At 33.0% G+C, this 15,028-nt stretch overlaps 2 protein-coding genes across 3 annotated transcripts in view; one reads left to right on the forward strand and one right to left on the reverse strand.

Annotated features, from left to right (window-relative positions):
- The window catches only part of LOC126781693 (zinc transporter 1), a 40,729-nt gene extending 29,293 nt beyond the window's left edge, over nt 1–11,436 (reverse strand). For both annotated transcript variants that reach the window (XM_050506663.1, XM_050506664.1), the window contains exons 1-3: nt 10,958–11,436; nt 9,308–9,493; nt 3,317–3,539 (exon numbers count right to left, since the gene is read on the reverse strand). In XM_050506663.1, the coding sequence (XP_050362620.1) occupies nt 3,317–3,539; nt 9,308–9,484 (400 nt within the window). In that variant the 5' untranslated portion in view covers nt 9,485–9,493; nt 10,958–11,436. The remainder of the gene's footprint in view (nt 1–3,316; nt 3,540–9,307; nt 9,494–10,957) is intronic.
- Nucleotides 11,437–12,330: 894 nt separating this feature from the next.
- On the forward strand, nt 12,331–13,440 carry LOC126781758 (mitochondrial inner membrane protease subunit 1). The gene is made up of 2 exons (XM_050506792.1): nt 12,331–12,721; nt 12,974–13,440. Exons 1-2 carry the CDS (start codon nt 12,614–12,616, stop codon nt 13,328–13,330), a joined length of 465 nt encoding a protein of 154 aa, XP_050362749.1. The 5' UTR covers nt 12,331–12,613; the 3' UTR covers nt 13,331–13,440.
- The last annotated feature ends 1,588 nt before the right edge of the window (nt 13,441–15,028 follow it).

Consider the following 15,028-nt stretch of genomic DNA (forward strand, 5'->3'; position numbering starts at 1 on the left):
GGTGAACTAGGTGTTAGGTACCTTATGTACTTTTCTGTATCACATAAACAAAGTGTATGCAAAATTTCATGATGGTCGGTTGAGCAGTTAAGACGAGAAAGTTACTGGTGGTAGGGCTTTGTGCAAGCTCGTCTGGGTAGGTACCACCCACTCATCAGATATTCTACCGCAAAACAGCAATACTTGATATTGTTGTGTTCCGGTTTGAAGGGTGAGTGAGCCAGTGTAATTACAGGCACAAGGGACATAAAATCTTAGTTCCCAAGGTTGGTGGCGCATTGGCTATAAGCGATGGTTGACATTTCTTACAATGCCAATGTCTAAGGGCGTTTGGTGACCACTTACCATCAGGTGGCCCATATGCTCGTCCACCTTCCTATTCTATAAAAAAAAAAAAAGTGTAACAAACAAACTCACTTTCCAATTTATAAGATTAGTTAGGATTTTTTTTATTTGTTATTAAAAACCAACCTTATTTTCCGAACATAACACTATGTTTTGAAAAATCTAAACGTGTTTTTTATATGAACTTTACGTGAGTAAATTCATTGGATTCACAGTTTTCATACAAACTGTTGATTGAGAAACGAAGAAAACCCTTGCCTAATAAAACATTCTAAGAAATCCACTGAACATTTTCTAGTAGCAATTTACCAAATTTAAATTACTCGACATATTTTCAATCAAAATTCAAAAATCAACCGAGAGGAACAGATAATAAAAAACAAATCATGTCTCGAATTACGAAATATTAAGTAGCATCTTCCATTATTGCCATGCAAATTTTCGAAATAAGAACCCGTTTTAATTTCGCAGAAGACGAATGACGGATGAACCTTTGTGAACCAACATTTTTGCGCTTTTTATAATGAAATGCCATAACTGAATTGAGTATATATTCTGCAAGGATTAAACAACAACGAATATTGAAAAATGCTCAAAGGAGTTCCTAGTAAGAATTTAATTCTGGAAATGTACATAACAAACTAGATTCCGTAAAAATGAAATGACCAAATTTCGATCACGTTATAGATTTATTTTATTTATCATACATATTTATTTATATTTAGAAATATTATGAGTAACATCTAAGTATGACAATGGTAAAAAAATAAACATTGTTCACATGGGTAGGATATGCCTTATACATCTTGGCCCTAAATCGTAAAAAAAAAACAGCACAAAAAATTTTGCTACATCTTTCAAATTATAAAGATTATGTAATAATAATAATGTCCTCCAGACCGATTTCGGCCACGGTGGCCAATCTCAAGAGAGATTAGCCAACTGCGCAGGACATATTATAGTGCATATGTGTGTGCGCAAACACAGGTGCACTCTCTGTTCCCTAACTCTCATAATCCGATGGGACGGCAATTCGACACGACCGGAAAGAATTTAAGCGCAGGACCAACGGCTTTACGTACTTTTCGAGACATAGGAGTGTCCACACTTCCAACTTCCAGACTCCGGGCTGCTACTGAGAATTTTCTGACAGAAAAACCCAATAACTTTTTATTGGCCCGACCTGGAAATTGAACCCATGACCTCCGCGTCTGCGGCCTTACATTAAGCCACTAGACCACCGAGGCAGCCCAAAAGATTATGTACAATATCATACTGAGCATTACATATTGGTCTATATATTCAATATATTATATAGTTAAATAAAATAGACGTAAATAAAGTTTGCGCAAACATGAACCGATAACGATAAACGAAATGATTTCAGCGCGTAAATAATAAATCGTTAACCGGCTGAACTAATTTCCTTTGTTATTATGATAACGTTTGAAGATACAATCACCTTCATATTTAAACACCAAAACAATAATGGATATCGGTTACACAATAAAGGTAAATAAACACAGCAGGTGAAAAAAAAATTAGATCTACGTTTCTTTTATTAAAAGCTTTTATTTAACTGGCAATATTTGTTAGATTGCTTATGACAAATCTTGCAAGCCTAATTAAAACCACTTTCACTTTTCAAATTGGTTATTTTCCGATGACAGCCATTTTTTATGGTAAAAATGTCGACATGATCGCACACCAACGATTGGCTTCTCTCATTGGATGGAACCTCTTAACGATAATACATAGACGACATTGTGTAAATAAAACCTTTTTATAAAAACGTGTTTTACTATTAATGATATTTTTCAACTGTAGGGTTTCAACTGTATCTAACAGGGTTTCCATATTACAATATTTAAATTTTTAAATATCACAGGAGACCAAGAGATAATACAATTTTGTTTGTTTATATACAAGTCACGAGTTTAACAAGGACCAATAAACTTTGCACAGTTTAACGATATGGAGTAAGTGTGTGTGTGAGACAATGTGTGTGTTAGAGAGGGGGAGAGAGAGAGTGGGAGAAATCGAGACAAACTCATTGATTAAGAGATTGACAGAGAGTCAGTGGGTATTAAGGATGCTAGTGATTTACCTATTTGTTAGTATCTTGAGGTATTTGTTTTAATATTAGCAAAAAATAATAATACTATTAGCAAGAAAATATTAAAAATAATTTGCGTTACACAAAAAAAATATATAATAATCTTATTTTGTTTAAATTTTTTAATAACAACTTATTATAACAAAAAAATAACACGTTATTTTTACACGAATACTATTTGAATTTTTGTAACTTTTACTAGTTAAGCGCTAAGAGCGATGTATGAAACGTTAAAATAGTAAAATGGCATATTTAACATGGCAAGACAAAATATAAACTACGTGATACGATAATATGTTATAGTGTAATATGAAAATATCCGCCGTAAAGATCAGTTTCCTTTGACCGATAAGGAAATTACATAGCATTTTGTTTCGGAGAAAACAATAAAATTCATTGTAGGAACTAAGGTACGATATTTCGACGCGCCTCGAAAACTTACAATAAGACAAAGGAATAATGTTGCAATTATATTTGTTCAAATTTGGAAACCGATTGTGAAAACACTATAATATAATAATAATATATATATATATATATATTATTATTATATTATAATTATTATTATATATATATATTATTCGCAACTTACGTCCTTCCGGATTAAAATAAATGAAAAAAACGTAGATACACAATTACGAGTGCATTAAGCACCCTGAATTCAAACTAAAAGCATCTACATGCTTTCTTAGGCACGGGAGTGTACACACTTCACGCTTTCCAGACTTAGAAAAATATTTCGATAGAGAAATCCATAATTATATAACCATTCATTAGTCCGATCCGGACTTTGAAACCAGGACTTCGAGATCAGCGATAAATAGACCAAAAAAAAAGTACGTAGACAAAACTCACCGTGGAATAAAAACAATCCAACGATGTTCAGTATCAATCCGAGGGTACCGACGGCCACCAGCAGTTTCGCGTTGTGTATCGTCTCTATCTTAATGAACCTCTGGACGGCCTCAACTGTTATACTAAAGCACAACGCCACGAGGAAGACCGCATTCACTAACGCTCCCAGAACTTCTGCCCGCGCCCATCCGAATGTATTCTTTGACCATTTCTTTGGTGACATCTAGAAATAAATGGTAATTTTTAATTAATTCTGTACAGTAACAGCCTGGTAATGTCCCACTGCTGGGCTAAGGCCTCCTCTCCCTTTTTGAGGAGAAGGTTTAGAGCTTATTCCACCACGCTGTTCCAATGCGGTTTGGTAGAATACACATGTGACATCATTTCAATGAAATTAAACACATGCCTAGGTTTCCTCACGATGTTTTCCTTCACCGTCAAGCACGAGATGAATTATAATCACAAATTAAGCACATGAAAATTCAGTGGTGCTTGCCCGGGTTTAAGCCTACGATCATCGGTTAAGATTCACGCGTTCTAACCACTAGGCCATCTCGGCTTTTTTTATTTATTAATAACTTAATAATAATCTAGTAAGTAAGGCACTACTGAATTGTTTTTTTTTTTTCGTAATTCAATTTTTTAGCTTAATTTGTTAATGTATTTTTGAACATTTGTCGCCATCGTGTAGCTGCTTAGCATAAAGGTTCACTGCCTAGATGGTGTGGACTAGGAAGCACGTGCCCGGGGCGGCAAGTCTCGTAGGGACGGCAGCCCGGACGCCTTTAATAATCGTTACCCATTAGTAGGTACTAGTACTACGTAATTAAGATCGCTAATAATGAGTTTTAGAATACCTAAAACTCATTATGAGCTACCTACCTACCCACTCACTCAAAAAAAGCCGTATTTGTTAGATGAATGGCCGAGATGGCCTAGTGGTTAGAACGCGTGAATCTTAACCGACAATCGTGGGTTCAAACCCGGGCAAGCACCACTGAATTTTCATGTGCTTAATTAAGAGGAGGCCTTAGCCCAGTAGTGGGACATTAACAGACTGTTACTGTACTGTTACTGTTTACCCACTCTTTATTTATCAATAATTCATGATAGCGTGGCGTACATTTTTTTTGTGCCCTGTGCGCCTAGATGACGTTAAGTCATCCTTTTGTACCAACCATGCAATTGTTTGGGTACGATAAGAATACATGAATAAATAAAAATAAAATCTAGTGGCCCGAAACATGATTGAACTAACCCTTGTTAAAGAAGAATTTGAAAGAGGGAACATTGACACATAGGTTCTGGGAATTAATCATACATCACTAACAAATATATTTGCGTGCCTATCGTGGGAGAAACGTATTAGAGACTTATAAAGAAAACATAACATGTGTAAAACTATGTTTCATGCAAATAAATGATTATTATTATTATTACATCGGTTCTGAAATCTGAAAACTTGAGTAAAGACAGATTATTTATCTGACTAAATATTGAACGCTCATTGGTTGCCTGTGGCATTATTGAATGTTATCGACCAATGGCTGGAGGTAATTTGAGAGTACTAAAAGTATAGCCATCACTTTCTCTTGTATGTGATTAAAAGGAGTAAGGAAATTTGCTTTAACTGAGTTGCCAATTCATATCTCATTCATATCATTCTTTATAATATTTCATCTGTTGATGTCAGCAATGAGTCACTCTTTAAATCGACGTACAATACTAAGTATAAGAGCTTTGCGAATATTCAATGTATCAGTAATGCCCTTGAGGTTAAATTCTATATCCTGCGATTCAGATTTCGTGGGAAAACCGAGGGTGACCCGCGATAAAGACAAAATTTGCTTAATATTTAAATATCGAAAGTTACTATAATCACATTAATAATTATAAATTATTGATTTATGTTTGTTTATAGGTTTGTCCGTCTTTTATTGTGCGGTGCAAGTGAGCAAGTGTACATAGTAGCTACAGGCATAAGAATAGAATATAAATGGAATATTTATTTCGACTCCAAGGTCTATGGGTGATGGTGATCACTTACGATCAGGTGGCCCATTTTACCGTCCGCCTACTTATTTTATAAAAAAGTAAATTAAAAAAAAACAAAGTTTTTTGCATACATATATAAATAATTTATGGGCCGAAAAGTGACGTAGGCTACCATTGATTTGTTATAATACTAACTTAAAATAATAACGAATTCTTTTTAAAACATAAAATATACATAAATTATTACTACATTTATTATTATTATTTACTATTTTATTCCAATGGATATCAATTTTGATATTATATTCGTTGCAAGTCAAACGTGGTAAACAAGACATACAATAATAATAATATCCTGGGACATTATTCACACACGGCCATCTGATCCTAAACTAAGCAGATTGTACTATGGACACCAGACAACTGATATACTACATATACCACTTTTCTTTTGTAAATACATACTTATATAGATAATTACACCCACACTCAGGATAAACAAACATGTTCATGCGCACAAATGTCTGTCCTGAGTGGGAATCGAAGCCACAGCCTTCGGCGTGAAAGGCAAGTATCTACCAACCACGCCAACCGGCCCGTCAATATAGCCTTTACTTTTAATTACATAAACAACTAATTACTTGAGTAAAAACAGTATTCCTGCATCGAAATAACACGCAAACGAGACATTGTCACAGATCGACGCGCTGCAAGCCATTGAATCTAAGATCATATCCACTTTTGTGCCTGTAATAAAGCTGGCTCATTCACTCTTCGAGCCGGAACACATCATATCATCATAGAGGTATTGTTGTTAAGCGGCATGTTGATAACTGGGTGATAACTACGGAGATAGACGGGAGTATCACATGGATACTCATTAATACATATGCATAAATATTTTTAATATAACGACGATAAAATTATAAATAATAAAAAATATACACACGTTTATATATTGACTTGATTGGTTTTGATTCCTTGATATTATTCTAGCCTATTTTTGTTATAAATAAATAAATATATACTCTATTTTCCTAGTAGACCTGAGGGACGAAATTTTGTAAAAAGAAACGCTGTCGCTACAAAAACAATCTAATAACATTCGAAAAAAATCTAGCGGTTTCGAACACAGATAACATGTTTAATAATATATTTTACATTATCTTATTGTTTTCTTTACATGTAGAGCCACGCCATTTGACCCATGGGTATCACACTCAAGACCTTACAGAGGTATTTTTAAAGTTAAGCGCATCAAAAAAAGCGAGCAATCCACCCGCATGGCGGAACTACACTATTAGTAAAATATTTATTTACTGGTGGTAGGGCTTTGTGCAAGCTCGTCTGGGTAGGTACCACCCAGTCATCAGATATTCTACCGCAAAACAGCAATACTTGATATTGTTGTGTTCCGGTTTGAAGGGTGAGTAATTACAGGCACAAGGGACATAAAATCTTTGTTCCCAAGGTTGGTGGCGCATTGGCTATAAGCGATGGTTGACATTTCTTACAATGCCAATGTCTAAGGGCGTTTGGTGACCACTTACCATCAGGTGGCCCATATGCTCGTCCACCTTCCTATTCTATAAAAAAAAATAATAATTTCCAAGTCGTCGGTCAAAAGTCGGCCAAATTATTTCTGTGCAGTTAACACACTGCGACGACCACAAATAAATATGATAAGAGCAAACGAATCATGATAAATTATTTACACTTCAACATTTAAAGTTTGCGAAACAAATTGATTAATAGATTTATATTATTAAATAGCGTCTCTATACGTTGCATTGCAATTTTGTCGTTGTTATAACTTCGAAAGCATTCTCACATTTTTATGCGTCAAACATTTAAAAAAAAACATATGAATTCAAGCATTGTCCGATATTTGTGTCAAGCCCACGCAGTACTACGAACCACAACATGACAAATAAAATTTTAATGTATGGTTGAATATCAATGTTATAATTTAAAAAAATGTATATTTATTAAATCGAAATACATAAAACAAAAGGCGGGCTTAATTTTAGAAACTGTCTTCATCATCACAATTTGCTTAAGCTTAGTCTTTCATTTTGGTGTCTTCAAATGCCATTTACACCCTTTGCCTGCCGCTAACCCTGTGATCTAAAAACGCCGGCCCGTTAGTTTCACACCGTACGCCGTCACGATACCTACTGTAGAACTGTTGTGGTGTTTTTAAAACACTAATTTTGACGTATGGACGTCGTAAGCGGCGTTCAAACGCTTTCGGTCGCTTCTATATTTATTTCGATTGCAGCGTAAACTTCGTGTCTAGATTCTGTACAAAAAACCCTAAACGCGAGCTCTGTTTATAGACTATTGTGATCGAGACCTCGTTCGCGTCTGAGATATTACGTATTGACCGCTGATGCTGTAAATGACGTTGAGGCGTCGATCGAAAGTTTACGCTGAAGTTAGACGTAACGTTAAGCATTTAAGGAGACAGTAGACTAACACTCCTTGGGGATGATTGTGCTATTAGACATCGCAACAATACGGTTTATTGAGGCGCTACTAACGTCAGACAGTACGACATTTGAACAGTAACAGCCTGTTTATGTCCCACAGCTGGACTAAGGCCTCCTCTTCATTTTGAGGAGAAGCTTTGCCGACATTTGTGAGATGGCTTAATATAAAGATTTCTCTACAATAAACTTATTATTATTAAAAAGGAACGTTATCATATCGTTAATATTTGAATTTTTATTTTTAATTTATTGGTTTGTTTGTTCGTCGTGTATCACACCCAATTGAGTTGCAACTTTATATAATTGTTGTCGACATTTACTTGAAACTTTTTAGCGTAGTCCTATCAATAAACAATTATAAACAGGCGCGCGAATTGTATCGGATAAATAGTTTACAAAAAAAAGAGTTATTGAAACGCATTCCCGGCATTATCTACTTCATCTTACGTTTGATTATGAATGTTTTATTTAACTATGTAACACAATTTACTTGTAAAGGAAGTGTTGTGTCCAAAGGAAAATCCCCTCAAAACATACAACGCGGACGTTTTAGTATGTTGAGTTGTTGAGTCATCATAGTATGTTGCGGTGAAACAAAACTATTTCCTATGACCTTATAATAAAATGACGTCATACTATTTTCAATTATTGAATCTGATATTATTATTAAATCTGTATAAAGTATATAAAATCAATTATTAAAAATATAATAAATTTTGCTAATTATATACATATATTTTTATCATTTTTTAACTGTTACTCATATATACTATAAGATAAAGAATATATACTATAATATTTTTAATTGAATTAATTTTAACTTCACAGTTAATAAAATATATCTTTCCCAACTGGATGTAACATTTGTCCGACAGAATTTTCGTATTAAAATTTAATAGATTATTGTAAAAGATAACATAGGCAATATATAAATAATAAAAAGAAATAATAATTCATTAATATCCCATTAATAATAATAATAAAGTCCTCCAGACCGATTTCAGCCCAACGGCTAATGTCAAGAGAGATTAACCAACTGCGCAGGAGGTGCACTCACTATTCCCTAACTTTCATAATCCGGTGGGACGAAAATCCGACACGAGCGGAAAGAGTTCAGGCGAAGGTCCAACGGTTTTACGGTACGGGAGTGTACACACTTCCAACTTCCAGACCCCGGGCTGCTACGGAGAATTTTCGACAGAAAAACTCAATAACTTTAACTGGCCCGGCCTGGGACTTGAACCCAGGACCTTCGGATCTGCGGCCTTACATGTTACCACTAGACCAACGAGGCAGTCAATATATCATTATTTTGTTTTTTAATAATGAGATTCATTAAAAAAAAACACATTCAAAATTATTTTAAAAAAACTTTGCTTAAGGGCTATATGGTTTAGTCCACCGAAACACCTTGACAACTTATGATATATTTAACCTTAAAACAATGATTGAATAAGAGCACTGATTAATGAATGATAAAATCATATAGTTTATAATATCATACCTTAACTGATAAGAATGCAATTACAAGTGCGGCAACGTCACTCAGCATGTGAAAGGAGTCGGCTACAAGGGCCATAGAATTGGTCACATAGCCAACTATCAATTCCACAACAAAGAATGTGCCTGTTAGCCATAACATGGATAGCAGCCGACATTTCTTCCCCGAGAACTTGCCCATTTTATTTTGCTAAAAAAATAAAAAACATAATTAATTTTACAACAAATCATATTAGGTAATAACTAGATATAAAATTACAAGCATATAGTCAAATAAGACACAAAGTTAATTTATTCAGTTCACTATGAGAACTCGGTAATTTAAAAATATATAAAGTGCATTAATAAGTGTTTAATTTGTCTCAATGAATTTTATCTCATGCAAAAACTCAAATCTATATCCTATTCAAATCCGAGGAGGAGTAAAGATAAACAAACTTTAGATTTACAAATTCGGAACAATTAATAATTGTTCTGCTGTGTTATGCACTACAAACACTACTTGATTAATATAGCTTTATTTATAACACAACGCTATTCCACTTAACTAGTTATAACCACTTTAATTTAACTTCTGAAGTTACGATTACATCTTTGTGGATATTGATTCCGCCACTTTTTCATAAATACTTAGTGAATATTATATGAATGTTAAAGTTTATTTGTCTTTACTCCTCTTATGTTTGGATTTGGCTATACAAATATATATTTTATAGTAAGTAGATAAGTATTTAGATTTATTATATTATTTATGTAACAAACTCTATTTTCAAAGTTGTATAACATTGATAGTTACATAGTTTAATCTGTCCTGCTTATAATACTGATTTAATTACAAAAATGAAACAGCAAAGTGTATTATTATCTTTTTGGGTAAAAGAAACTTTATGCTCCTCAAGAAACACATTCACTAACAAGAGAACATAATATTACTACAACAATTGCCCAGCGGCACGAGAAAACAGGGTGTTTAAATGATATTATTAAATGATAGAAACATACAATTTCAAACAGGGGTACCTATGAAAACCTTGCATTATTGTCGATATACTGGTCTTATCACAAATACACGGATTAAGTACAGCTAGGAAGAGGTATGTTTGAGTATCTTTTAACACAATATTCAGTTATATAGAAGAAACTGAGTTTTTTATTATAAGGAGCTTATAAATAATACATAATTTTACATACTAAAAAAGAAACAGCTATTTAATTATAATAAAGATAATGATCCATTGATCACCTATACTACTACATATTTCCAGAGTTATACTTGTTGCTATAGTGATATTTGACACATTCTTTATAGTTCTTTATTTATTGTGAAATAAGAATAACACGACTAAGATGAAATGTATTGTTCACAGATTCTTGGTTAAATTTTTTATGACTAATACAATTTCCATAATATGGAATTCAGTTCTATAATATTATCATTTTTATAGTTGCACAACATAATACTCTCACAAAGAAATTGATGTGAAATTGTGTATCATGTTGCCATATATGGTAAATACAACATTATATGCTGATAAAATAATGATATTATATTTCAAAATTGAAACTTCTAGTGTCGACTTCTTTGATGTAATATTTACGGTCATGTGTTATATATTGAATTAAATTATATTGACGTGACTCATGGTTTACTTACCTTATTTAAATAAACTGTCGAAGATAGATGCTAAATATCAGAAAGTCGAACCCATTAGGTTTTTGGGTGTCAATAGATCACAAAATATGCGTACTCATTTGACAACAATATGTATCACTATACAATATCGATTCAACGCAACATCTACGCAAAACATAGAACACCCTTGCTATATAAACTGATAAACATTTAATACCCGTGTATGATTTCAAAACAAATCCCTTCTTTTCGTGTACTTTGGTGGTGTATACCGTAAAACAATGTTAGAAAAGGTTTCACGGAAAGGCTAAGAAGTCGTAATACAAGAATTTAACAACTATTCAATTTGTTACTAAAGCCACACTGAATCGCTTTTCTTATTGGCAAGGACGAATACTAATTCACTTCTTTGTTTTAATAAGAATTTTAAAATTCCACTCTCGTTTGAGATCAATCGGTGCCTAAACGATGGTCCGTCTGAATATAACTGTCAAACTCAAATAGTGCATGGAGAATGGAGATTGGAGAGGAGCGGAGCACGGACCGAATGAAGGATATATAATAACAATCGAATACTCATTTCCAAATAAATTATTGTCACTAAATTACTATACTAATAATATTATGCTTTCTTTTTAATATTATTACTTACGTAACTAAACTGATTTATAAGTGCTACTTGTAATATTATGATATTTTATTTCATAAATTAACTTTAATAATCGTCAATAACTTTCTAAATGTGATAATGCTTTTCCCATTCATGTGATCAATGACGTATCACTTCGTATGATTTCAGACGTTTTTATGTATTAATTGATAAATGGTCAAAACGAGAGTTGATCATCGATGGAAAACATTGTGAGGAAACCTACATCTCCAAAACTTTCTCAGACATTCACAGGCTGTTACTTTACTTTACTTTCGATAAATGGTCGTATTAGATGATAGTGTAACTATTTGATTATATAAATAAATACATTTTATTTTATAACAAGATAAGAGAAGGCTAATGTTTGCTATTGAGTGGGTGCATATTAATATATTTTTTGGCGTAATTGTCAACTCATAATATAAAGCATATTTTTCTTAGGTAGAGAAACAAAAGTAGAAACTAAAACAGAAATTCATTCTCTGAACATCTATCGTGAAGACGGAGCTGGGATTTCGTTTCTGACGTCGACCGGCCAGCGGTGTGAGTGTTAGCTATAGCTTCAATTGAATAACTCTAACAAAAGTATCTGAGAATCTGGAACGACTTGAGATTCATAAAAAACAAATAGCGAATGGCTGTATAAAGCACACTCATAGCCTTATCCAAAAATAGCATTACTAAACACAAAAAAGCCATAGCTGTCAAGAATCTTTGTAGCGTTAAAAACTTAAATGTCAAATGTCATGTCACCGCTCACCAGGCTCACCAGCTGTAATTTGTATGATGTCTGAAGGCTGATAGTGTGTTTTACCAAAATCAAAATATTTTAAAACTTACTAAATCTTCTGTAAGAAAAAAAACACAACTAGCAAAACAAAAATTAACTATGTAAATGATAGTTATTTTCATATGACACTCATTGGCAAAATATTGTTAAAAAAAAGTTTTGATGTGATTGACTTAGAAAAATCAATGGTAGCCCCTGAAAACTTAAATTTTTACGTTACGCTATATATACAAATATGAGTATTAGACCGTATTTAGGCAAAGTTTCTGCTGTTATGGGTTATGTATTACAGACAGCCTGCATCACTCATTGCATCATAGAATATGTCGGTGATTTTGTGTTGGTAAGTCTAGTGTTTTTTAAATTAATTTTAAAACATGTATTCTAAAAGTACATTTCATTATTTTGTGACATAGTTTAAATACTAACAATACTACTGTGTTAATGTATGTTCACTATGAAAGATTAGGAATTATCCAGACAATTCTAATAATATGAATCTTATAAATGTATTGTAAATAAAACAACTAATATTTAAAAAAAAATGTCTAAATCAAGTTTTTTTATTGTAACTATTATATTTTTGTAATTACAGTGTACTGGTCCATCCATGGAGCCTACCTTAGAAACTAATAATATTCTTTTTACTGAACACATAACACCGAGACTGCAACGGCTACGTCGTGGAGACATAATCACAGCTAAGTGTCCCACAGATCCTAAACAGAACATTTGTAAAAGAATAACAGGCTTGCCTGGTGATAAAGTGAAGGGTTATTTCCCTAGAGGGAGTCAAGTAGTACCGAGAGGGCACGTCTGGTTAGAAGGTGACAATTCGGATAATTCTAAAGATTCAAGAATGTATGGTCCAGTTCCACAGGGTTTAATACGTGGTAGAGTAGTTTGTAGAGTGTGGCCGTTTAATAAAATGAGTTTATTGACTGAACACTAACATTTATTATAACTCAATTGTTTTCCTGTAGTAAATGATTTAGTTGTTTTCAATTTGATTGATTGATATATATTAGTTCTGTAATTGTAAATAAAGATTGTTAACTTTAATTGTATTCAATTTCTATAGAGAACCAAATAAATTATGCGTATAGTGAGTACTTACATATATTTTCATATGATGTAGAGCTAATTATGAGTCAATGCTCAGATTATAAATCTTAACTTTTCTGGCTTATAAACATCTGCATTTTTGTGAAAATGCTTTTTTTACGAAAATAAGCTTATAATTACCTTATCTACAAGTCTCTATTAAAGTTTTTTAATTTTTCTAAGTAATTACAATTATCTGGTACGTAAATGTATACATCTACATTCGAATTTTAAAAAACGCCGCAGTAGAAACGGGCATTTGAATATGTCCGCCTTTACTTCGGAGTATCCACAGATGATTGAACCGCAAACAAAGAGATCAGTCACTTATCACACTCTTGCGCATACGTGGTTACGCTGGTACGCGGTTAATTTATCGCACTTCTTGTTAAAATTATATTGTTTATAGAACTCTACATTGATGTATCCTTAAAATATTAGTTTCTATCAAGATACCTACGATGATTTTTTCAAAAATATCAAACACGGTAGCGTAGGAAAATCAACAGCAATTGACGACGCAGAATTTGAACAACTTACGACGCATATTTTAAATAACTTATTTATTTGCACCTCATCGTTAACGTTTTGATCTCTCTTTTCCATTAGAAGTAGTTTGAAAGTAATAATAATTGTTGAGTTACATATATGATTTTTATTTAATTTTATACTTGGTAACTAATCTTACCAATCTTGCTAACTAGAGTTTGTTTGGTTGAATAGCCCCTTTATCAAAGGCTATTATTATATTTAACATCAAGCTACAACCAATCTAAGCATCAATAAAAAGGTTGCAACGGAGAAAATGTATTCCTTTTTAGAGCTTCTGTTGGGTGCGCTGCCTAAACGGTTAATGTTAAGCAACAATCACGTATGCCAGATTTTTTTTTCTTAAAAGATAAAAAAAGCGTCCACGATATCATTTGTGTATCATTTAAGGATGACTTACTATAACATTTTTTTATGGTAATCAAATTAGTTCTAAAATAATCCATTATTTGCGTAGATTTTCTTCTCATTGTTTTGTTAAATTTATAATTACTCGTTTAGTTAATAGTTAGTTAATCATAAGTACTTATTTTTTAAATACAGATTTATTTTTCAGTTTTAAAAGGATACAATTTCTTATGAAGGTATCGTTTGCAGTTATAATAAATAAAGCACAGAGACAGACATTAAAATATGTCGGAATAGATTTAAGGGAATTCTCATGGCCAATTGTATGCTGCCCTATCTAGATTTGGATGCGGCGAAAACCAATAAATACTAGTATCCCACAAAAATAAAACTAAAAATGTTGTTATTACTGAAATACTATAAGTCCGCTTTTAGTGATTTCTTTGAGTTATACACGCTTTTCGGATTGTGTAATACTGTTGGCCTTACTGGCCTCTACAGCGTCACCGGGCGGGATGGGCGAGTTGAACTCAGTCGAATGTTGGGAGCCACACAGTGCTCAAGAGAGACGGACGTCCTAAGGGTGCCTCCTATGAGGCCGGACCTCGGCTTAGGACTCCGTTGAAATCGGGAGGGAGGGACGTGTGAA

This window comes from Nymphalis io, chromosome 4 (assembly GCF_905147045.1).
Source record: "Nymphalis io chromosome 4, ilAglIoxx1.1, whole genome shotgun sequence".
NCBI lineage: Eukaryota > Metazoa > Arthropoda > Insecta > Lepidoptera > Nymphalidae > Nymphalis > Nymphalis io.

Coding starts and splice junctions, on each gene's coding strand:
- LOC126781758 (XM_050506792.1), top strand. CDS start 12,614: ATGAGTATTAGACCGTATTTAGGCAAAGTTTCTGCTGTTATGGGTTAT. Junction 12,722..12,973: donor ATGTCGGTGATTTTGTGTTG/GTAAGTCTAGTG, acceptor TTGTAATTACAG/TGTACTGGTCCATCCATGGA.